Source organism: Vombatus ursinus, unplaced genomic scaffold (assembly GCF_900497805.2).
Source record: "Vombatus ursinus unplaced genomic scaffold, bare-nosed wombat genome assembly UNPS02012958.1, whole genome shotgun sequence".
NCBI lineage: Eukaryota > Metazoa > Chordata > Mammalia > Diprotodontia > Vombatidae > Vombatus > Vombatus ursinus.
Window position 1 is genome coordinate 496376 of NW_020952736.1, and position 24223 is coordinate 520598.

At 43.2% G+C, this 24223-nt stretch overlaps 1 protein-coding gene across 14 annotated transcripts; it reads right to left on the minus strand.

Annotated features, from left to right (window-relative positions):
* Nucleotides 1-770: 770 nt before the first annotated feature.
* On the minus strand, nucleotides 771-22627 carry PCBP2 (poly(rC) binding protein 2). 14 transcript variants are annotated; one of them, XM_027858365.1, is made up of 15 exons: nucleotides 22543-22627; nucleotides 20079-20224; nucleotides 18860-18883; nucleotides 18735-18767; nucleotides 18188-18304; nucleotides 16361-16492; nucleotides 15400-15528; nucleotides 14439-14513; nucleotides 12395-12487; nucleotides 11234-11275; nucleotides 9844-9916; nucleotides 9339-9377; nucleotides 8327-8379; nucleotides 7370-7539; nucleotides 771-930 (listed from the first exon to the last, which is right to left on the minus strand). In XM_027858365.1, exons 2-15 carry the CDS (start codon nucleotides 20145-20147, stop codon nucleotides 894-896), a joined length of 1086 nt encoding a protein of 361 aa, XP_027714166.1. In that variant the 5' UTR covers nucleotides 20148-20224; nucleotides 22543-22627; the 3' UTR covers nucleotides 771-893. The 14 variants fall into 14 exon arrangements, with proteins under 14 accessions (XP_027714166.1, XP_027714165.1, XP_027714164.1 ...); XM_027858364.1 differs by having other exon boundaries at nucleotides 8327-8382; XM_027858363.1 differs by having other exon boundaries at nucleotides 14439-14525.
* Between the last annotated feature and the right edge of the window lie 1596 nt (nucleotides 22628-24223).

Genomic DNA, 24223 nt, shown 5'->3' on the forward strand with positions numbered 1-24223 from the left:
GAGAGGTAGGGAAGGCTGCTTCCCAGTGACCCAAACGAATGCAACTTCTACTTCCCTTCTTATTTTTAGGTCTAGTTTCCAAAGTAAATCTCTGGCACAACAAAGGTTTAACCAGGGAGTCAAGTACTACGACCTATGGTGGTTCTCATAGCCTTTCTTAGGGAATGAAACACACATGATTTCTTCCCACTACCAACTCAAAAAACAACTAAGACTAAGGTTAGACAGGAAGGAGATCAAGAATCCTGATCAACAGGCTTTGGAGACCTAAGTCTGAGACAAAACACAAGAGATGAAGGCAACATTCTTAGTTGGGGAAGGGCTCTATATTCCAATCCTCAATGACTGGGATTCCGGATCCCACAGTGATTCAAGTGAGAGGGACACAGACAGAAGGGAGTTAACAGGAATAAAACCCACATGAAGCACCGTGGCATCCAGTTTCTATTCACAAGGAAAAAGCTCCAGTCCATCTTTTAATTTTTTTTTGAAAAATTCCTGACATTACAGAACTAAACTGAAATGTATTAATATTCCACTCTTACATTTCAATGACAAAAACAGAAAAAAAAATTCATGAGCCCAAAAAAAAACAAAAAAAAAAAAAAAACCAAAACAAAAAAAAAAACCAAAAACAAAACAAAAAATCAAAAACAAGAAAAAAAACAGGGAGAAGCTTATAAAACTAAATATGGTTCTCAGCGTTAACGGCTGAACAGAGAAAGGAATTAAAACGCTGTAATTAAAAAAATCACGAGTGGATGATAAAGTTGTGTAGAAACTGAAAATTTACAAACTATTTAAAACCTGGAATCGCTGACTGTTCAGAAACTACACAGATGGATCATGGGTGGTGAACAGCAGAAGGGGGTTATGGGTGAGTCTGCATTGTTCTAGCTGCTCCCCATGCCACCCGTCTCCGAGGAAAGCCTGCAACACAGAAATAGACAAAGCTTATAATCAGTTTTTCCTTTTTTACCCAATAACCCCCACCTTTTTCCCAAATCCTCCTGGGACACGTATGTGTAATTATGTTTGAAAGGAAGAGGTCAAAGGAAAAAGGCCTACAACCAAATTACCTGAAAATTAAGAGCTAGTGAGTTTATAGCCTCCTGAGTTTTTATGCCAACTCAAATCACTTAAGTAGCACCTGTGTCTTAGATAACTGAACCACAGGAGCTGATGATCTTGAAAAAATTTTTGGGCTTTTGATTTCCAGAACATAAATTTTTGTAGCCAAAGTAGCACAGAAAAGGACCAGTAGGATTGATGAGAAATAGAACTTGAAATCAAGAATTACCATTATCTATACCTTCTAGGTTTAGATATTAAGGTATGAAACAGTACTGATCAAAAGAATATGGTCCAAATAGGTTTTCCCTTAGGCTGCCTTCCCAGTTCCACAGTTGTGATTACTCTTCTCAGACACAACACCTCTCTCTCTCTCTCCACTGCAACAGATTTACCAATTATATCTAGTCACTATGCAGTTTATAATCCAACTGATATGACATTCTGGGTGTTAAGAAGTAAACAAATTGAAATTAAGGATTTGGTAACAGGCACTGTATAATGCATGCACTTTTGGGAACGTTTGAATTGATTAGGAGTCTGGCTAAGGCAACCCTTCTTTAGACACTGCTATATATGATCAACATATAAAGGCCAGTTTAGGAAAGAAGCATTACAATGAAAAATAGTAAAAGGAAAGGGCCCTGATCCACAAGGCTCTGAGCAAAAACCGGCCATATTTTAATTCAGAGACAGCAAGGGAAGACAAAAAAGGGGGGGAGGGGATTTGGTGCAATTGAGGTCAGTTAAAACTGCTAGCGAAGGATGAAAGCAGGGGGGGGTTCAGAGGAAGAAACTGTCGGATGTGGCTCGGATCCAAGGCAGAAGACAGGCTAAAGCTATTGGAAGAGAATGGATGGAATGGAAGCATAAAAGCAACATTGGTCCCAAGGTCTCAGCAGGATGAGCTGGGCCACTGGCCCAAGCCCCCACAGAGCCCAAGCTGTCCCCTTCTTACTGTAGGGGTGAGATTAGGAAAGGATGTGAGGGAAAGCAGCCATAACCCAACAGAGCCTTTTACGTTATCTGCCAATACTAAACTATAGAAAAGTGCCACTATTAGAGTGACCACATGGGGGCACCCCAAGACTCTAATTTCTATATGAAAAGGAGAGCAATGTCCCGAAAACCTCCACATTACCTCTCAATTACCTTTAATTTTTTCTTAGATCCCTCAAGGATCTAAAAGTCCCACTCAATAAATAAGCAGATTAAAAATAGAAGCAGAGGCAGGGACTAGAAGGAGAGAAGGTAGTGGTATCAGAATGCCACAGCACCAAGGACAGAATACACCAAGAAAGCAGGGATATAAGGAAGAGAGGAAATCCATTCCTCTATTATATTTTCTAAAAATATCTTCAACCGGGGAACTGGAATAGATTGCCTCGTGGTTGCACCCAAGGACCCACCCTTCCCCCCACCTCCAGGCCAAACCCACTCAGGACACATGCTGAGTACATAGGCTCATATCCTGGACTACTGAGACTATATATATATATATAAATGGAATGGAGAAAATGAAAAATGGCCAACAGGATTACAAGCAATAAATTTAATTGATTATGAAGCTAAACTGGAGAGGGAAGTCAATCTGTTCCTTCTCAAACTTCACTCTCTCCAATGCACCAGGTCTACTACTTACCCTCCCAGTATCTTTTAAAGCTAACTGCACATTTCCTAGGTTGAACCAACCAAAAATGGATGAATATTTTAAAAAAATAAGTGAGACAGAATTCGTAATAAAAGAATCCAATGATAGTCTAATATCTCTAACTCTCATTTTCTATTGATTCAATTTTCCCAGTCCCATTTTTGACAAATAACTACTTACATGGACTAATGACCTCATGTCTGTGTCCACAGGGTTTTCCTCAGTACGATGAGGGGCTTAAATCACTGAAATCTTTTTTTCTCTCTAATATTCTCCATGGGTTTTTCCCCTCAAGTTCTGTTGTTGTTGGAGGGGGTGGGTCAAAGTGGAATACCCATTGTGAGTTTAGAAAAAAAGGACAGTAGACTAATTAAGCCAGTATGCTCAAAGACCTCTAAAATTATGGGAAGCCAAAGGACACTCAACAAAAATATACCTCATAGGATGACCACCATCCCTGCTACAACAAAAGAATGGAAACTACACCAGCATTTTATCAATTTTAAGAGGGACAGATAAGGAAAGGAAGCTCTTTGACAATACAGGGAATAAGAATATATACTACCACAGGACAACCCCTCCTATCTCAAACCCCACCATGGATAAAGTATGAAACCAGACAACAAGAAAAGGGCTTAGGGGTATACACACACCTAATTTTCAGGTCAACACAAGGGCCCCTCCCCACCATTTGCCCCTTAACAGCACATTGATAACTAACACGATTCTCACTGTGGCAATTTTATTACAGCTACACAAAGTTATTTCCAGCCAAGTGGCCTGCTAAGCAACTTAACTAAGAAAGAATTAAAAAAAAAGTTCAACGGAGTAGCCTTTATTCATTAAACACAGACCCTAACACATTGTCATATTGCAAGGCAAAAAAAGCTACAGAAAGGGGGATGGAAAAAGGGAAGGAGAGAGGGAGAGAAGAGTTGGGGAAGGGGGAGGGAAGGGAGGAAGCAACAGCTACGGCTCTAGATAAGGAATTCAACAAATCACAGACTCTGAAACAGGCAAACGCTCAGCTCAACTGGCCTGGACCTAAGCAAAGAATCTCCCCCCCACCCCTTTCCCCCACAAAAGCACCAGGAAGGTCACAAGCTCACAATTATTTGGTTTTCACCAATGTTAACACAAAGGAAAAAAAAAACAAAGCCCAGAAACACTTTTGAAGGGATGCCCCAGAAATCTGCCATCAGTAGGGAGAAAATCTCTGTTTCTCAGCTTTCAGTTTGTTAGTTACGCATGGCACGGCAGAGGTGGTGGTGGTGGCAGCCGAAGCCCCCGGACCCTTAGCAGCAGACACAACATTTAGAGCCAGGAGAGGGATGGGTTTCATGCCAAGCAGACTGGAGACACAAGGGGCGGTCGGAAGAGGGTTGGGGAGGCTGGAGGGTGCGTCGGAGGTCCCCGCTGTGGCGAGCGAGGGGGTGGTGGTGGAGGAGGAAGAAGAAGAAGAAGGGGTGGAGGGTTGAGAGAGGTTGATGCTGAGGTGATCAGGGATCGTGACGGAGGCTGCCTGGGAGGAGGGTTTAGCGTTTTCTAAACTGTAACAGAGGAAAAAAAAGGAACAAAAAAAAACTGGGTGGGTGGAAGGGAAGACCACAAAAAAAAAAGTACAGGACAACGGCTTCAGTCATCAGTAAGTGCCTCTGGCTGTCAAACAGGAGGGTCTCAAAACCAGCAATTTTGCTAACTACATTATATTCGTAGCCCAATCTCCACCCACACAACCCCCATCCCCCACCATTTCTGTCTTTAGGATTTTTGCTTTCTAGTGTTGCCAAAACCTGAGCACCTCAGATTTGCTGCAGACTAGAAGCAGCACACATTCACTGGCTATTATTCCCCACCCCCACCCTCAAAGACAAGTAAGTGACCACCTAAAAAGGGGAGTTGGATATTTGAGATCAACATCCCTCCCCCTCAAGGCATTAATATTGAGCCCTTTAAGAGTCAATTCAACTATTCATATCAACACAAGGAAATAAATTTGTGGCTCATTTTAAAATCAATGTGACTTTAGGAAGCATTATTTATTCTCTTATCTACTTTCTTAATTGTAGAGCCATTAAAAAAATATACACCAAGGTAGTGAGATCCTAAATGTGCTTGTCATCTAGACAGCAGGGATGAAACCCAGCCCAGCCCATTATTTTACTCATAAGTCACTAAGCAGATAAGTGTTTCCTAATTCCAAAATTCAGTAAAGACAGTAGCACTTTGAAAGGAGTGTTAATGAAGTATTATCACAATTTTTCTTGATTCGAAGCAAGAAAAGTAGCAGCAAGATTAAGAGAAGGCTTAGTATTATTATTATTTCTATTAACACAATGCTGAAGCCCTGCAAAAAGATGAGAAAAGAACTGATCCCTGCTAAAAAAAAAAAAAAAAAAAAAAAAAGTCTGTGTAGGAAGGAAGGCAACTCCAAGCATAGCTCATCCTCCCCAAACTAGAAATTTCCCGTAATTTTTTTTCCACATAGTCTGATAAGAAATCAAAGGTAAGCATCTAAGCAAGGGAGCCAGGACTCCCTACCACCTGAAATTCTTAATTAAAAGGGAGAAGGGTAGGAGAGAAAAGGAAGGCATACCCTTAAGTAATACCCTCAAACTACTGTGGTGCAATTGAGGTAGAAAGGTTAAGCTTTAATGGGATCTACTCTCACTCTTCAAAACTGAGTAAATACTATCTATTCAACAGGATGACCTAATTTGAGCTATAGCAGGGAAAAATAGGTATTATTAAAATGCACCACTCTGTCCAGTAAGAGAGCCAGCACAGAGCAAGCACTTGAGTATCTGCAAACTAGCTACATTCATAGCTAGCTTGCTAAAGGCAAAATAAAACAAAGTAAAATTACTTTCAGAATTCAACGAATGCTCAAAATTTGCCCCTCTCAGAAATAAACCTCTAACTTAATAAGCAGCCTCTCTATGCTCTACCATTTCATAGTGAATTAAATGATATGCATGAATATGAAGACTGAATAAAAGACCCTATATAATATTCAAACCATCCATTCTGCACATACCCAAATATGCTCACTCTTAAAAGACCCCACATTTTCTATCCAAAAAACCCTATAATATTGCCCACCATCATTTGAAGAAAAAAAAAAGTGAGCAGGGACAGAAGGCAGAAAGTCACTAGCCACTGACCTATAAGTAATGAATTCAGGAAAGGTAAGAAATCCAGAGTACTGGCTGGCCACAAAATTTATGATCAAATCCAGGATCAGGAAAGCAATGACACAAAGATACTGTCAGTTCCCTTCCCCTTGGGTTAAACAGGAAATAACTGTGAACAAGACTAAACTCCCAATGTGCAGCCCCTTCTTTTGCTGGGTTTCGTTTTGATTGGGGTGAGGGGGGTGGCGCAGGGAATGGATGGTGTTTCAGAAAGAACTAAGAATTTACATACCCTTGAGGAAGGAAAAAGGATAGAAAATGGAGGCAAAACAGAACCAAAACATAAAATGGGGAGAGCAGCCTAAGGCATTGAGACAAACATCTATGCTACAGATCACTTGGCTAAACATGAAAAGGGATAAAAATTCATATTCCCCCCTGCCCCATGCTGTTCAGGAAACCAAGACAGTTCTATTCTAAGGGGGCCCCTCTGACTCAATCATCCAGTCCTATCTTTGTCATAGGCATCCCCTTGTCTCCAGTCTAAGCTGAGTCCCACATGCTCCAAATAACGAGTTTAGTTTTAAGACATGTGGTGGTCTTTGTTCACAATGGCTCTATGGAAGGGATCTACCAGTGGTTTAAGGTCTTAATCATAAGCTTAAAAGACAACATCACCTAAAGAAGGAAAATGGAAATTGCTTCTTCTAGTCCTACCATTTTTTTAGTAGCCACAAAAGCTTATTTACTAAAGCAAAGTAGCATTACTTGATTTCAATAAAGTCAAGGAAAGAATCAAAGGCACATGACTAGATAGAAAAGGAGTTAAAAAAAAAAAGATGCTCTTAGAACATTCCTGTCTAAGTGTGTCCTACCTGAATCAATTGAACATACTTGTGTAATCTCATACTATCATTAAATAACTTTGAGCTTCAGTCCTCAGTCAACAAATGTTCTTTATGCCTGTCACATCCCATTTTCCTCCTTAACTCAATTACAGAACATTTGTGAACTTTATTCCCTTAATTGTTATCTGAAAAGAGAGACCACAAACAGCAACCATGATAGCAGCCAGGATAGCTAGTCTTGGTAATTTTAACATGTCATGTTCATTCTGGTTAAACTATTATAATTAACAAGAGACAAGGTGGGAACCTTATACCACAGCTATACTACTCTTCTCTCTTCTGCTTGGTCCCCAAATTAGCTATGTCTCATGTTATTACGTGTCTTTGTTGAACCAAAGTACCAAGGTTCAGTACACAGCTCATCCTGCTCAGGCCAATCCCTTTTAATATATGAATAGGAGGGAAAGGAACCTAAGCAACACATCCAGAGAGAAAAGAATGTGGCTTTAGTTTAGGACCAGGGATAGCAGCTCCCTGTTTCCTTGTACCTCAAAAGCACCTTCCAAATTAATAAACTATCAAAGTTAAGAGTCCTTAACCCCAAGCATAATGTGCACAACACACACATCCCAATCAGTAAATCATCAAATTAGGAGAACTCTTACCTGACATTGATTAGATACTGGGCCAGGCTAATGCTGGCAGCAGATCCAGTGATGGTAACCTGCCTATCAGTAGATCCTTCCACTGGATTGGCAATTTTGATCTGAGCCCCAGACATCTGACGAATCTCATTGATTTTGGCGCCTTGACGCCCGATTATGCAGCCAATTAACTTGGGGACAGGGTGGGAAAAGGGAGGGGAGAGAAAGAAAAAGGCAAACCAAATTAAGGATAGCTCCATGCCCTATTCACCCAACTCAACACCAGTAACACTGTAGGTGCATAATAAATCCTTGATTAGGGGTGGGGTGGTATTGTTAACCATATGCTTCTAATCAGAAAATCAGAACTTTTCTGTTATTAGTCCCTTATCTCCCCTTTTCTTTCCCACTTAATGACTTGAGAGGCAAGTAGCCCCCAGGGCTTTTAATGTGTATGTATGTATGTGTATGTATTGATACACATCCACACACATATACAGATCTTACTATATATAGCTAGATCCACACCTACATATATCTACATATCTAAGCTGAAAATTATACCATAGAAATGTAGGAGTCTTAGGCTGAGTTGCAGTTTAAGCCCCCACCCACCAATGCTTTGACCACATACCAACCCTATCTATATCAATTCTACAGGCGTCAGGTGTTTTAATAACAGCTCAAAAGACTGTGCATCTAGTGAGAAGCACAAAAAAGAGGGAAAAAAATTCAATTCTACCTAGTGTCTCAGTACCCAGTTTAATTACCAAAAAAAAAAATCTACATTTAGAATTCACAGATGACTTTTGCCTTTGGTTTTAGGAGCACAGGAGTCCTACTTAGGATGAACAATTTCCATTTAGCTTGCAATTTTTCTACATTTAAATTGGCCTTACAGCCCATTCTAACTTGCCATAATTTCTTTATTACCCCCAACTCATCTAATGACTCCCACTATCTACCAAATAAACTTACGTCATTTGGAATGGTGAGTTCATGAGAAGTAGTCTGAGCAGATGCATCCAAACCTGCTAAAAGACAGAAGAGACCAGGGAAAATTTAATGCACAGTAGAGCAGGCTCCCACTCTGTAGCATATTAACCTTAATAGGAAACAGAACAGACCACAAAACCCAGCATTGACTGTTGGAATTCAGGACTACCTTGGTGAGGCTCCCAAGGAGGAAGAAAAGGTAGATAATGCTGTAAGGGCTTCCTCCACACGAACCCTTCCCCTCAAAGAGGATGCCTCATTTATCACCTTCCTTTCAAACCAGGCCTGCAGCTTAGAGAGGGTGCAGGAGACCCTTATACAGGACCATTATTAACACCAGGCTTTGTCTGGAAAACTTCAGCTACCCTCCCACTCCATCAGCAACCACAGTTGGTGTGTTCCAACTCTGCCAATCTTACCCGAGGCCTACTGACACCAGTACCAACAATACCAGGCTAGTTATCAGGAAGCCAGGGTTCTGCTTGGCACACATGCAGAGTTTCATTTTAAGTACAACCACACCAGTAACACACCCCAGTTTAGCCTAGACAAGCTCAAAAGGATAAAAACTGGCAGTCAGGTAAGGGGAATTAAGGCAGGGGTTTCTCTAGATTCTCCCCATAGAAAATGGTCAATTTCTTTTCTTCTTTTTGTTTTCTTTAAAAACCAAGTTTTCCGCCCCCAGCAAGAATCCCATTCCCCAGCAATTTCAGAAAGGAGCAGAGGACCTAGACTAAACAAACCAGTCCAACCGATTAACCTTTCCAGCCCCATCCTGCTCTCAGATGTGGCTGCTTGTCTCTACAGGTTTTAAAAGGGGGAGGAGGACCAGATCCATCAAGGGACCTCAGGGCTTCAGGCCCACACCAATGCTCTCTCAGCTCCTTTGCCATGTGAAGGTCGCTGGTATGGTTTGTGGGCAGTGAAACAAAAAAGACTCCAACCAGTTTATTAATATAACAGTAGAATACTACAGATTTTTTTTAATCATTACCCCAATAGCCTTTCACCTCTGGAGAGCTGGATTCAATGCCTGTTAAGATACAAGTGAAAATGAGTTTGGTGGTCTCGTCCTAATCCCTAAGGGACAATTCATCCTTATTATTATAAAAAACTCTACACAATTTGGCACAATGGATAGTCTCTACCCAGGTCTAGGAATAGCTGGTGGAGAGAAAGGGGGTGCCAGTCAGATCCAGGAGGCAGCAATCAGAATGGGTGAGAAGAAAGTCAGCCTACCCTGGGCCTGACAAGCACTCCCAGCCCTCCCCCCCAACCTTCCAGGGCCATTTTAAAACAACTCACCCCAAAAGAAAACCATGTTTAAAAAATAGACATTACCTCCTGGGGTCTAGACACACTAGACAGGCTTTAAAAGCAGCAGGATGCCTGGTATCGCAGTTTTGGTTTTTGTTTTTTATTAGAGACAAGCTGGGGCCTTGGGGCCTGGCCTCTGGCTTGCAATATACCTTACAGAACAAATACTGAGGTATCCATACCACTGAATCCGGTGTTGCCATGCGTCATGGGAAAGTGAGACTGTTGCATTGCCAACTGGTGCAGCTTGGTCAACTGGAGAAGAAAGGAGAGAAATAACAGGTTTAAAAAAAGTAACAATGCAGGACTCAAATCAAAGAGTGCTTATTATAGTTAAGAAATAGAGGAATACTCAACCCACAAAAATTGTCAAATATCTCCCCCAACACAATCCACCACTAAAAATGGGAAGCTTAAGTAATTCCTGGGGATGGGCACTCTCTTGGAATAGGGAAGGGAGGATTTGAAAAAGGGAAGAGAAGAAACAAGCTTAAGTTATATGATAAGCAGGAGCACCCACCCCACACCCACTCTTTTGGGTGCTACTCCACGGAGGCCTCTGCAGTCAGTGCAACAGTTGCCCCAGGGACAAGCACACACACAAACTAGGAAAACAAACTGTGCAGTTGGGTACTAAGGAAAACACACCATGCAGGACTCTGTCAGTACTGGGAAGAACGGAGGGAAGTTAGAGGGCAGGGAGACTGTAAGGAGGGGAGATTAAGAAAAGAAACCAAATTATGTTTGGCATTAGCCCACCCACTTCTCAAGAACAATTCCAAAAAGCTACCTCCCTCCTCTTCTACATAAAGCTACCCTGCAGCTGCTGCAAACAATCCCTCCATATCTACTTTCCCCTCACAGGGCTTCCTACTAAAAGAATACCAATTTCTCAATTCCCCAAGGCTAATGCTCAGCTCCTAAAGGATTAGTAAGGGTGAAGGAAGAATGTAGGAGGAAATGCCCAAATCTGAACACCAGAATCTCTGTACAGCACTTTGATTTCCCAATTTAATGGAGGAGCTGAAATAGGAAATTTCAGGTTCCTGTCCCATCCCTAACAATTAATAAGTACCTTCGACCCACCATCCCAAGACTCTGGGAATAGTCTGGTCCCACCCCCACCACCAGAAATAGAAAGAGGGCTACATGCGAAGAGTTTGTCAAGGAAAGACAGAGGAAGGGATCCCAGCCCACTACATCAGTCAAAACGTGCTGTGCCCTGAGAGAACAATGACAATTTATCATGGTGTGTCTGCTTTGTTTTCTCTTTAACAGAGGGCACTAGAACCAGATGGGGTTAAGTACAAGTTGTGCATCTTTGGGCTGCACCTTTCAGGTGGGTACAAATGCCAACAGGGAAGAGGAGGTGGCATAATACCCTGATGTGATTTCTTAAATTATTATTTAAGGACTTAATTCATGGAATAGTATTTTAAGGAAAACAACTTGTTTTAAATCACATCTGATTTTAAAACCCAGCTCACTTCCGGCTACTTGGATGGGAGAAAGCACTCAGAAAATTTGATGGGAGAGGGAGCTTTCAAAACAAGAAGTGAAAACAAAACTTACATCTGGCTGTGGAATGGCATACTGTCCTTGAATGGTATAGGCCTACAAAAGGAGGAAAACAGTCCTATTAAAAACCAATCGTGGACAGCCACCCAATGGGGGGGAAAAAAAAAGACAAAGATTTCAACTAGCCAGGAAGCCAGAGAGCTGAACTGCAGGAACAGGGGAGCCAGGGATTCATTCAGGCAGTAGACAGGTATCTCCTACACATGAATGGGCCTGCAAGTTGGCCTTGCATGGACACTGAGCACGACCTGTTTATTCTGGGGAGCCTGAGGGAAAGGAACTGAGGTCCTTGCAAATATGAAGTGTATATACATCTGTTTCTTAATGGAAATGTGAGAGATGGTATAGGAAATCATGTCCTGACTGACCAACCCTCCTCCTCCTCCTCCCTGGGTACACAACATCCTTGGAGGAAGGGAAGACTTATTCCTTTTCTCAACCCCAACAACCCTGTGGTTATCCCCTCTTCTCTAGGTGACATGAATGACTTGTGTCTATGTGATGTCTTGAGTCACTACCCTGTCCCTATCCCTCTGCTTGCTCTATAGTCTTCTAAAAGAACTTTGATGCGCTGGAAAGCTAGCTGGACCCCTGAGATTGGGAACTACCCACGTGAGTACAGTAATTCTTGTACTCAAACCTTACTTTCTGCCCCCTCCCCTCCATAGTAGCCACTTGTAGCATCCACTATCCCTCTTCCCCCCCACCACCACAACCTCCCCAACAAGTTAGCTGGGCCTTTGGGGCAGTGGGGTAGGGTCAAGAAGGGAAGGAAGAGATGGGAAGTGAGGGAGGGAGATGGGAGTGGCTGGTTAAGAAGATGTTGTGAAGCATCTCAAGCTTCTGCCATCAGCTGCCAGTTCCCAAGTGCACCAAGGTAGGGGTGGGAGGAGGGTGGAGACGGGGTAGAAGGAAGCGGGGATGGGTGGGGAAAGGGGTTGAACAACAACAAAAAAAGAGTTGGTGTTACCATCTGATGGGCTACGCGGCCTGTGTGAAATGAGGTTGGGGGAGGGGGGGGTCAGTCCAGGTCCCCGTGGACAGGTGGTGTCCACAGCACAAAAATCACCAGCGCCACTGGCCCCCCTCGTGTTGGCAGTCTCGGCTGAGGCGGAAGGATTGAGTGAGCCTTGGAGACTGAACATCCCCTCTCACCTCTAGAGGTGGTCCCTCCAGGTCAGGGTTGAGGCACATGGACGGGGTGGTGTGGGGAAAGCTCGCACTGTCGCTGCCTGTGCTGTACCTGTCCTGTGGATAAATAGAGGATTTCAGTCTCCAGGGCTGTCAATCCGGCACCTTGTCACCAGCATGAAATTCACACAAAAAAAGGCGTTTAATTTTTTTTTCTTTTTTCCTTTAAAAGGAGCTCACAACATGGTCTGAAACGAGCCGCAGTGTTTTGTTTCTTTCTTTTTTTAAAAAAAGTTACCTAGTGGCAGATTTCACGCCGCGCGCTTGGGCTGTTTTTCAACAAAGGGACAGGGATGGAAGAGCTTAAGGAACCAGACCTAGGGTAGTTCCAGGGATTCTTTAGGGAGTAAAACGACCCTGGAGTCCACTCCACCACACAGGAGCAGAAGGGATACATGTCCACTTGTGGGCAGACTGGAAGCTGGTCCAAACAAAAAGGCCACTGAGAAGAATGCTCCAGGGCTGGGCCACTCACGGAAGAAGCTGCAAGCCTTTAGAGGGTGGTCAACTGAAAGGGAATTGCCAGGGAAAAAGGGAGGGGAGGAAAGAGAGGTATGAAGGGGAAGGTGGTAGGTTGGGGAACGGAAAGGAACTGAAAGCAGGACATGTAAATGGACCGCAATAGCCTGGGACTAGTGCAAGTCCCAAACCAGGATTGGAAAATCCAGGAGTAGTAACCTGGACCTCCAGTTTAGAGTAGAAAAGTCCTCAGCCTACCCCTCTTCACTGTACTGACTGGGTCTCTGCTTATCCCACCTATCTGCCCCTGTCTCTCAAAACCAGTTTTCCATGGTGGTGCATGAGTGCTAAAAGTGAGTGTACTGTGTATCTACTGAATGAACCAGAGGAATGTGATTTGCCTTCAGGGCTCTGTGAGAGTCTTTAAGATTCCAAGTCAGCCTAAACACTGTGCCAATTCTCTCAAAATGTGAATGAGATGGACCTCAGGACTATGATGTTCTGATCCCAGGCCCCTCTGGTATCCCCTTTTATATCTGGTTCCAGGTCAAATGGAAACAAGGTAGAACTGGTAAGGAGAGGTAGAAAACAGGTCATGCTCGGGGTGGAAAAAGGCTCAGCTCCATCCACTTGCCCCAGCCAGCTACCAAAGTAACAAGTTATGTTTTCAAGTTGAACCGCAATGCTCCCATACTAGCCTACCTATTATTACTTCAAATCCTAATGGAATGGCTCTTATAGGGTGCTGGCCAATTCCCCTGCGATTATCACAAGCATGGCCTGGGTTTAAACCACATCGTAGGAAGCAAACTTAAGGGAGTATTGGGGTAAAAGAGGTGCTTTGGTACCCTCAGAGGTTCTAACACAAATGAGGACAACAAGCTCCCTTCAATCCTTAGACACTGCCCTAGCTGAGTCATATACATACATATATACACCATGTGGATTCAGAACCAGTGCTTAGGGAGGTTAAGAGCCTGGGAGACAACACACTGGAGTTTGGGGGTAAGGGGATAGGAGCAGGGGAGGTGAGGTGGGGGGGGAGGGGAAGTTTGTAGGACACTCAAGTTCAGGACCCTCGGTTTGACAGACCACCGTCCAGATAATGTTCCTCAGAGGTCTAGTCCTTTAAGACCTCCAACAAGACCTCTAGATCATCCCATTTTAATCAGAATATGAATGGGGTGTGTGAGGGGAGGGAGGAGGGGAAGTGACAGATTATTTAACCCTCTCTCTGCTAACCCAGCCTCCCACTAGTTTCCCTTCTCCAAATAGAAATACCTCTTCAGAGTGCCTACAGAACTTCCAATACCTGCTGAAAATTAAAGAGGGGCTCAACATAGATCTCTCTAAGAGGAAAAAATGTTTAACTTTAATTTTTTTTTTACTCAAAAAGAAAAACAAAAACAAAAAGCAAAGGAGAGGTCATATGGTGACCTGAGTACAGCAAACATGCAGAGTGGCCTGGTGTGTCGCTGGCAAAGTTGGCAGCTGAATATAACTTGCCCACCCCGACCCAGAAATGCCCACAAAAATCCAAGTTTCTTACCTGACCACCTGCAAAGATGACTGGAGAGCTGGACGGCTTGGGCCGGTACGGGATGGTCACGCCCTTCGGGGGAGACTGGGAGAGAGTCAGAGGGGAAAAAAAACAAAAAGAGATAAGGTTTCAAAGCTGTTTCAGCTGTGTGGCTAATGCTCACACAGGTCACAATAAAAACATAGCAAATCACCCAGTCTTCTGCCTAAGTATAATCTTTAACAGTCTGAAGAACGTACAATAACACTGGGCTAAGTTCTAGCTATACAACAAGCTTGGGCATGTAACTCAAAACAAAATGGTCTCCCAAAAAGATCTTAAATTATGCTGAAAACAACTAAGTTTACTTGTGGAAAGAAAACCTGAGTATGACCTGTTTTTATTTAACAGATAAGCCAAAGATGTTCGTGCCTTTTTATGTTCTGGGCCATCTAGACCAGAAGGTTAAATAAAAACCAGAAGTTTGTTTCTGGCTTGATTATAGGTCTTGTCCACAGAGAGAGGTAGCATAGCCTGGCTGTTTTATACCTACCACTGCTTCTTAATTTCTGATATTAAACTTCCTTTTCTTTTCAATAAAACCAAATCCAATTTTATAACCTCAAACTGTTTCTTCTTCCCAACCTTTGCTGTCTATTTGGAATCAGTTCAATAGTACGGTGCCAGACTTCATTAAGTCTGGACTTTCAAAAGTTAACACCTTGTCCTGTGAGTCTAACCTAGGGCATTTCTGTCATCTACCGTGCCCAATTAATGACCTCCCTGCCTCTTTGAAGTTTAATGGGCTGAGATCACTGTCACTCAGTAGTTTCTATTTCAGAGCTCTGGACTTGATAAAGCCATAAGGAAAGAAAAATATAAATACAGGAAGTGATGCTTTCCAAATACACTCAACCTAATTCTAGCCTATCTAAATTTACTTTATGTGTTGCCCCCCCCATCCCCCAACAGCATGAGCCTGAGGGCTTACCTCCAACATGACCACGCAGATCTGTTTGACACACTCAATGATAGATTGCGGGATGCCAGCAATAGTGATGGCCCGCTCAGTTGAGTTTGGTAGCATATCCCCTGCCACCTGGACCTGAGCCCCTGTACTCTTTGGGGCAAAAAATGTAAACAAAACAAGTTAGACAAGCATATACTTCATTACCTTCTTAATGGTAAGTAGGAAGCTACAAGTCCCACTAGTGCCTTATAGCCATAAGTTATACCCTTCCCCCTTCAGCACTCCCTTCCTACTCTTCCCCCATTCCAGCTGAAATGGTATAATCCAAGCTGAAAATAAGTCAGGCTCCAGAAGCTGGGGGCTGAGTAACAGACTAAATTTAACCTGATCCCAAGAAAAGGTTCCTTCAAGACTATGCCTCCAAGCTAATGACCTACCTACTCTTTTGCCTTTCCTGGCCAGAGGGGGGAAAAAAAAACCAAGGAAGCATGGTCTCTACAGGGTTCATAGTTATTTCTCCAGAACAAGAGGTTTTTTCCCAGAAAACAGAGTAGCATTCCTCTAGGAGCCATTCAAGTTTCATTAACATTCAAACTCACCTCCCACCAGAATACGTAAGTATTTTGCTTCTATAAATCAGTAAGACAGAATTCCACCTAAAACCTAGGGCTCCTACTCCCCCATCATACAAAGGCTTGATCAAGAAACAAATTATTTCCCCAAATTTCTCTCTCACATTCTAATACCATAACTCCCTTGACTTCTAAGCTCCCAAAGACCCTCTCTTTCACAAAAGCCTAAGAATCAAACTAGTAATGGCTTTCATCCCATTAATTAACCCCAAGTAATTCTGAGTTGAAAGAGGCTCGATTTTTTATTCATCCCAGATCATGACGATTCTAAAAGCCAAAAGATCTACAAGTATACTTGAAATGGTGCTGGAATAGTTCAGGTTCCTAAAAGGTACCCAAAAAGTGCCAACCTCTCTTATTTCCTTGATCTTGCATCCTCCTTTTCCAATGAGAGAGCCACACTGGCTAGCAGGGACCACAAGCCTCAGGGTGACTGGGGGTCTACTGGCAGCTGTACTATTGGTCATAGAGCTGCTGATGTCCTGTAAGAGGAAGGAAGTAAGGTCAGGAAACTAAAGGGCAACAATCAGATCTTCGGCAGTCAAGAGGAAACAGAAACTACTAATTAGTGCTTGGCATTCCATACTAGAGCCATTAACTGTAAGGCACTTTTCTCTGAGAAATCATCTTTGAGGCAGAGAACATGCTCCATCCATTAGTGGCTTTCACTGGGCTTGTGTCCTTTTTCTCTTATGGACAGGGGCATGATTAGTTGGGGGGAGTCAGGCCAGTGGAAGAGGTCACAAATAATAAATGAAATAAGCTTTCTGGAAGAGTTTGTATTTAGACAAAGGAAAAAAAGGCAACTGAATAGTTACAAACTACCAGTATGAAAGAACTATGGACTGAGTCCCACTGTTCCAAAGTACCAAATACTATACACTATCCAACTACTACAAACTGTTATCCTATTTAACACTCAGGGAATGAAAAAATCCAAAGCATCCCCTGCTCAGCAAATGCTTTGATTTTTAAAATGGGAACACCTCTACAAATGGCTCATCTCGTCTTAAAAGGGGAGCCTTATGTTACCTTGATAGACTAGCAAATTAGGAATATAAATAGATTAGGAATATAAGACTTCCTACCAAGTAATCCATTTAGACTTTTCAAATTACATGGTCTGTACTAGAATTCAAAGTCACTGAGAGCAGACCCAAGTTCAATCTTTGGATAATAATGTGTCCCTAGGAATCAATGAACCTGATCCAGGAAGCAGCAGGAATCAGGCAGTGAAAGTTAAGAGGTCTCATGCTTGATAAAAAGAGGAAAAGACATTTTGACCTTAAAAAAAAGGGGGGGAGGGGGGAAGAATGCACACAACACTTAAGGTTTAGCAGGGTTCCTGCTGATTTAAAGGAAAAGTTTCTGACCCTGAAAAGGATAAGGTTTCAGGTACCATTAAGCACTGACCACAAGCCAAAGCAGCAGCCAGATGAAACCTTTGCCTGTGGTATCAATTGCACAATTGGTTGCAGTACAGAAGGGTGAGGAGACTGAGGACTGGGCAGCTGATACATACTTCTAATATAGACATTCATACTTTTTCTTTAGATAGTAAGAGCAAAAAATTTAATGGTAAACCATGACACATGGGGCATTGGACAGTGAGGAAAATGTGGATTCAAATCTTGCCTCAAACATTTTTAAAGATGTGTAACCCTATGTAAGTCACTAAAGCTCTGAGCCTTGGTTTCATCTCTAAATTAAGCATGTTGGACTCAATGTTCGATAAAGTTCCATCCAGCTATAAAACTAAGATCTTATTATCTCTCTTATTTTCTGCTTTTACATAAAACCAGAAAGCTCAAGAGATTACTTAGAGGACTGCTGGACTTATGCTTTATAAACATGAAGCACTGTTTGTCTTCCAATATGAAGGGAGCTAGAAGAGCTTATTTTTGGTGTGATGGCCACAACAGTATTTAAATTTAATTTTAGACCAAAGGTGTTTTGGTATTTTTGTTATTGGAGGGGGAAGGGGCTGGGTATCCATCTATGTGTTAAGAAGAATCTTCACATCCGGATTTACAGGATGATGAAAGCCTAAAAATCTAAGACACTAAAGATCCTGTTTGAATCTGTAAACACCAGGGTGACACAAATGTGTATTTTCTTTTTCTCCAAGAAAAAAAATTTAACAATGAAGGGCCCTTGGTGCAGAGTAACAGACCAACCTCTTCCAGTTTGTCAATGATCATAGCAAAAGCTTTAAAGATGGCATTGGTGGGTCCAGCCAAAGTAATTATTCTCTCAGGACAATTCCCTTCTGAGATGTTGATACGAGCACCACTCTGTCGAAAAAATGTAAATAGAAGAGATGAAAAGGTAAATGAAAGAAATCAAATACACAAAATACCTAACACAGTCCCAACCCCCAATCCCCAAATTAGATTTAAGTGTGAAGGGATAAACATTTGACTCTGGGAACAGGCAAAGCCATCATTATTCTCAAACCAATTCTGTGCTTAGCTCTCCTTCTCCAGACTACAGCAGCCATCTTAGGTGCTAGATCTAGGCTGAGATTGGCCAGAACTACATTTCCCAGCATTCCTTTCTATCACATCAGAATTTTCATTTGCTGCCAGAACAAGCTCAAGTAAACAAGCTAGTAATACCAGTTCCTAATATGTCCTATTGGGACCCTCCTCCCACCTATGCCTAATTTTTGATTCCTAGTAGGTCTTCACCTACTTTTCTAACACCCAAATCCAAGAAACTTACCTCTTCACGCATCTTCTTCACCGACTCTCCTTTCTGCAACCCAAAGAAAAGACAAAAGTAAACTCCAATTGCTTCACAACCCCAATTGGCTAAACAGTAAATAAGATGAAGTAAACCTGTCTTACCTTTCCAATAATGCTTCCAACTTCCTGTAATTAGGAAAATAATTATCAATAAAGAGAAATACTAAAGAATCTAGTAAAATGGAAATAGTCATTCTTCTGCCCAACTAATCCACTACTCTTTGGATCTCAGTTACCACAAAGCTAAACAGCAGCATTATCTTGAAGATACTAGGCAATACTAGATTCATTGGGAAGTTACAGCCACCCCAAAGCAGAACTGGGTACCTTTAAGAACAGTGAATTCTTTCTCAAAAGGCAGAAATGAGTATGGGAGGGGAGGAAAGAGGAGATGAGAGATGATTTGACAATTTAGTCTAGAGACTCTCTTGTATCCCCCTTTTAACTCTAACTCTGTAACTATATTGCCTCTTTTTTATTTCACCCTTTTCAGGTCTTTTTATCATACTTATTCAGTAAATTTAATTCAACAAATTTATCACATTTTGAGTGGAAAGCAACAGTCCTGTGATTTCATTTTTATAGTAATTCTTGGTAAAAAAGTTCCCTACCAATGCTAGCCAATGACCTATACTGAGAATTTATATGATTTTGGTATTCAGGGTTAATACAGCCCATTATTATAACCACCACAGGACTAGAACTCTGGTCTTCTCTAAGTTCACCAAACTGTTTCTCAACTAGCTCAGGAAGATTCAATATTTAGATAGCACTGATAGAAATTAGCCTAATTAGTAGTTTTGCTAAATTACCCATCAGCCTTATTCAGCATATTTACATTTATAATTGTGTGATCATAAGATATCTGTCTGCAAGTATGTATGGGGAAGAATGATTTTCCCAATACTAAAGGCTTTCAAGCAAAGGTAGAAAATGACACCTGTGGATTCAGTTTAGAGAATTTCATACTTCAAGTGGGGTTCTAGTGATATTTTTTCTTTCTTAAAGAGTGGTATTCAGAGATTCCCCAATACTGTGAAGGTCCTAGTCACTGGGCTATGGGATGGCCTCTCATTATCTTGCCTAAAAAATGTATCCAATCTTCTCTAGTAAATGTAGAGTTTGAACAGAAAGAATGCCTGCCTTTTTCCTCACCACCTCCCATTTCTTTCTACTATGGTAAGCAAGAGTGCTACAGCTAGGCATCCTGCTGTGCTAATCTCAAGAACTCCAAAATAGGCACTCCCCCACCACCACCCTGACTCCTCCCCTAACATTTACTATGACCCAATTTCCCACCAAGGAAGAAGCTGGCACATACCTTTCCATGCATAAGTAGCCGGATGGTGAGAGTGACATTTAATCCACCTTCAATCACACCGGTGTCCATGTCGAGCAGTGTTCTGGGGATTTGGACTTTGTAAAGTGGTCAAGTCTTTGGTCACTGGTGGGAGTGGAAGCCAAAAACTGGAATGGCAAACGGTAAACTAAGTTAAAATAATGAAAACTTTAGGAAAAACTTTTTTTTGTCACCTGGGCTCCTTTATCCTTGATGACAGTCTCTCCAAATTAATGCTTTTACTTCTCATCTGCTACAATTAAACAGACCATCCCTTTGAAAAAATGGCAGTATTACCTCTAAGAAGAATTTATTCATACATGAACTATGTTATGAATTTCATGGTAGCAATGGTTTTTGCATTAAGTTGATAAGAGAACTTCTGAAGACGCACCAGGTTATCCTTTAATAAAACCACAAGGTTACCCTCCAGTTACAACTTCAAATGAACCTTAGTCATGTCTCTTTCCAAACCATCTACAATCTTACTACTCTGCCTCCATAAACCTGGAAGCCCCAAGGTTTTCCCTATCTCAAATTAGCAGTTTATAAAGTCAGACTCCTTACTAGAGGCAAATTCTAGGTCAAGAAATTCGAGTTATATCCAGTATAGGAGTTCGTACTTATAATTCATACATCAACTTTTGATATGTGATAAAATTTTCACATATACTACTTGATGCTCCTAACAAGGTAGTACACTACATATTCATTTTACATTGAGGGTATGAGAGATCAGTGACTCGAAATTCTAGTGGTTTTATTAGGGCCGTGGATTTGTGGTTCTTTACAGAAAAGATTCCAGTGCTCTTTTCTAACACTACCTCTCAACCAGAGTCAACTACGAAGCAAAAATACAGTTATGTCCCACCTATTATATTCATTGATCCCCCCTCCCCCAAGTTACTGGGAATAGAGATTCACAAAATCAGATTATTTAATGTTTTCTTCTTAATTGTTCCCCACTTTTGGGGGGGAGGGAATTGTTGAGATCTTGGCACAGGTTTAGCTACAGCAATTACTTCCCAAACTATAACAACCATTTCTGCAACCTAACACAAGATGTCCCCTCATCCTTCTATTTCCCCAATGACTTTTCAAACAACACCCCCTCATCTCTCAATGACACAGACCTCAGGGACCTCTCTACCCCCTGAAAGCACCAGATTTACTACCTCTTTATCCTGCTTTAAGGAAAAAAGTAGGTCCAAACAATTTTGAAAAGATTTTAAAATTATTACTGACTTATCCTCACTCCTTTAAAGTAGCAAATTACTCCTTGGCTACCAAGAACCTTCAGAAAACTATGTAAAAGAAGGGCCTAGTAGTAATAAGCTATAGCCAAGAATCCAGATGAGCATATGAAAGGTGAAAAAAGACAAATAAAAAGATATTCATCTATCATCTGTAGAGTGGTTTCTGGCTTTTTCTTTTCTTCAAAAGTTTAAGATTTCTAACATCAACATTCACTGCCTAAATTTTATAAGACATATTTTAGAAACAAGAAATGATGATCAACAAAGTTTGAAAGGCTAAGATAAAATTCACCCAATTTTAAACCATTAGTTGGATTTTAAGGAACCCCTTTCCTGAAACTTCAATTTTGGGCGTCCTTAACCCCACCCCCTCCCTATTAACTTGGGGGAGGTAGGAGGCTGCATTTTTTTTTTAACCCCAACCCTGCCGACTTTCTTGCCACCTCAGAATGGGACGTATGAACTGATGTTAAGCATATCAATTAAATGCGCCTACCAATCTCCCATAAATATCTCGGTGGACGACTAAAATGATGATGTTAATCTCTCCTGTTTCCCAGTTAAAAAAAATATCCGATATAACCTTTTAACTGAGGGAGAGGAATGGGGTGGGGGGGTGCAGTCTACCCTTTCTCCATCGATCCTGACACTCCGTCACTTCTCATCCGGGCATTTCCCACTTTTAAAAAATTCCTCCACCACCACTATTCCCCCCCCCAAAAAAAGGGGGAAAAGAAAAAAAATAAACGGCTCGGACGGGGGAGGGCGCTGCGGTCCGGGGGGAGGGGCCGGACCAGCGGCGCCTCCTCGTGTGGCTGCGCCAGCAGCCGCCCCCCGCGGGGAGCCGCGTTCACCCGCCCGGCCAGCCGGCCATCGCCTCACCCCCGCCCCCCCGTCAACCAACAAACCCGCCGCCCCCCCCCAACCTGCCGCGCGCGCGCCCTCCCAGAGTCTTGCGCAGCCGCCGGAGAAGTGGGGGGGGTGAGAAAAGGCCTTACGCGCGGCCTAGTAGGCCGCGCCGAAGCCAGGGCCTCGCGTGAGCCGCCGAGCGGGAGGGGTGAGGGAGAAAGCGGTCACGCGGTGTTACGTGAGGCCGGGGCTCGTGACCAGGCCTAGGGCCGGCTAACAGGTAAGGGGGGGAGGGGAATAAGAAATAAAGTCAGAGGCGGAGGGGGAGTTCTGAGGCTTACCTTCGGGCGCGAGGCGACTGAAGGGAAAAGGGGGAGCGGGCGGGAAAGGGAAGGGCGGGAGGCCGGGGGCGGAACAATAGGGGCGGGCGGGAAGGCGAGGGGGCACCCACGGGCGGGCGGAGGAGGAAGGGGGGGGTGGAGGAGGAAGGGGGGAGAGCGACCCCGGGGCGGGTGGAGGGCGGCGGAGGGCGGGCGGGCGGGCGGAGGGCGGGCGGGCGGGAGAGGGCGCGGGCTGCGGCTGCTCCGGCTGCTGCCTCTGCTGGTCTGGGAGGGGGACGGGGCGGAGCGGCCCGCTTTCAACCCCGCGCACCCTCCGACCCCGGAAGCGCTAACCGCCCCGGGGGCCGGCGAGGCGACGGCAGCGCCCAAACCTCCCCCACGCACAGCGGATGGCCTCCTTCCAGCCTAGAGCGGCCCCATGTGCAGCGTCGGTATCAACGAGATGAAGGCTGATAGCAGATTAAAGTTTGAGCTAGAGCGGCACGTTGGGGGAGCGAGGAGGAAAGTCAAGTCGCGACCCCTAGTGGGCAACGAAGGGGGAAGGAAGGCACTGTTGGTGAGTGAGGCAGAAGAGCAGCTAGAACAGACAGGGATGAGAAAGAAAGGGGTGGGGGGAAAAGAGGGCAAGGGTGTCATGGGGTAGGGGGGAGTGGAGTAAAGAGGAGAGAATTACCAGGGCTAAGAGAAGGATTAGGAGAGCCAACAAATAGAGGATTCTGAATAAGCGCTGTTACAGGGACAGGGGAAACTTTTTGAATTCCCCCCCAACTCACTCTCTGTCTGTCTCTGTCTCTCTCTGTCCGTCTCTCTGTCTCTGTCTGCCTGTCTCTCTCTCTCCCTCTCTCTCTCTCTGATCAGGGTACAAGGAAATATATTGGTCAGAAGATAGTTCAGCCATTGCAGCCTTCCGTAAGGGCAACTCCAAGAGATGGTCAGATTTGATGGAGGAATCTTGAGAAGGTCTGAGCAGTGAAGGACTCAATGAATTGGAGCAGGAATAGCTGATATTTTATATAATGCATATGGTTTACAAAGCTATACAAAATATATGTTATCTCATGTAAACCTCAAATTGAGGTGGGCCCCACAGATGATTTTCATTCCCATTGTATAGAATGAGAAAACTGAGGCTCATAGAGATTAAGTGATTTGCCTGTAGTCACACTGCTCTTAGGAGTCAGAGGCAAAATACAAATCAGATCTTCCGTTTCAAGGCTCTTTCTACTATAATACTTACTTCCCCAAATATCAATGTTTGTTTCTCCAAGAGATTCAGAAAAGACACACTACCCCAGCTCCACTCAAACTGATGGGAGCCACCTAAGAAGAGATCTAGGAAGTTATCTTATTTGACTAATCATTGTGCAAGTGAAGAACCTGAAGCTCAGAAAGTGAAGTGACTTGTCCAAGGTCACCCAGGGAGTAATGTAGTAGCAGAGCCCAGGTCCTCTGGCTCTAAAGATGGTTGGTACATGACACTGAGTTTACTCCCTATCTAGAACCCTGAGGCTCATCTATGCAATCTGTCCTGACTGCATAAATCGATATATCCATCTTCTACCTGCTCTATGTAGTCATCTAAGTCCCTTTTCATTTACGCTCTATAAAAACATTTGTTCCCCTAACCTCTCTCATCCACTCTAATCTCAAACACTCTCCCCCTGTCAACCCTGATATGCTC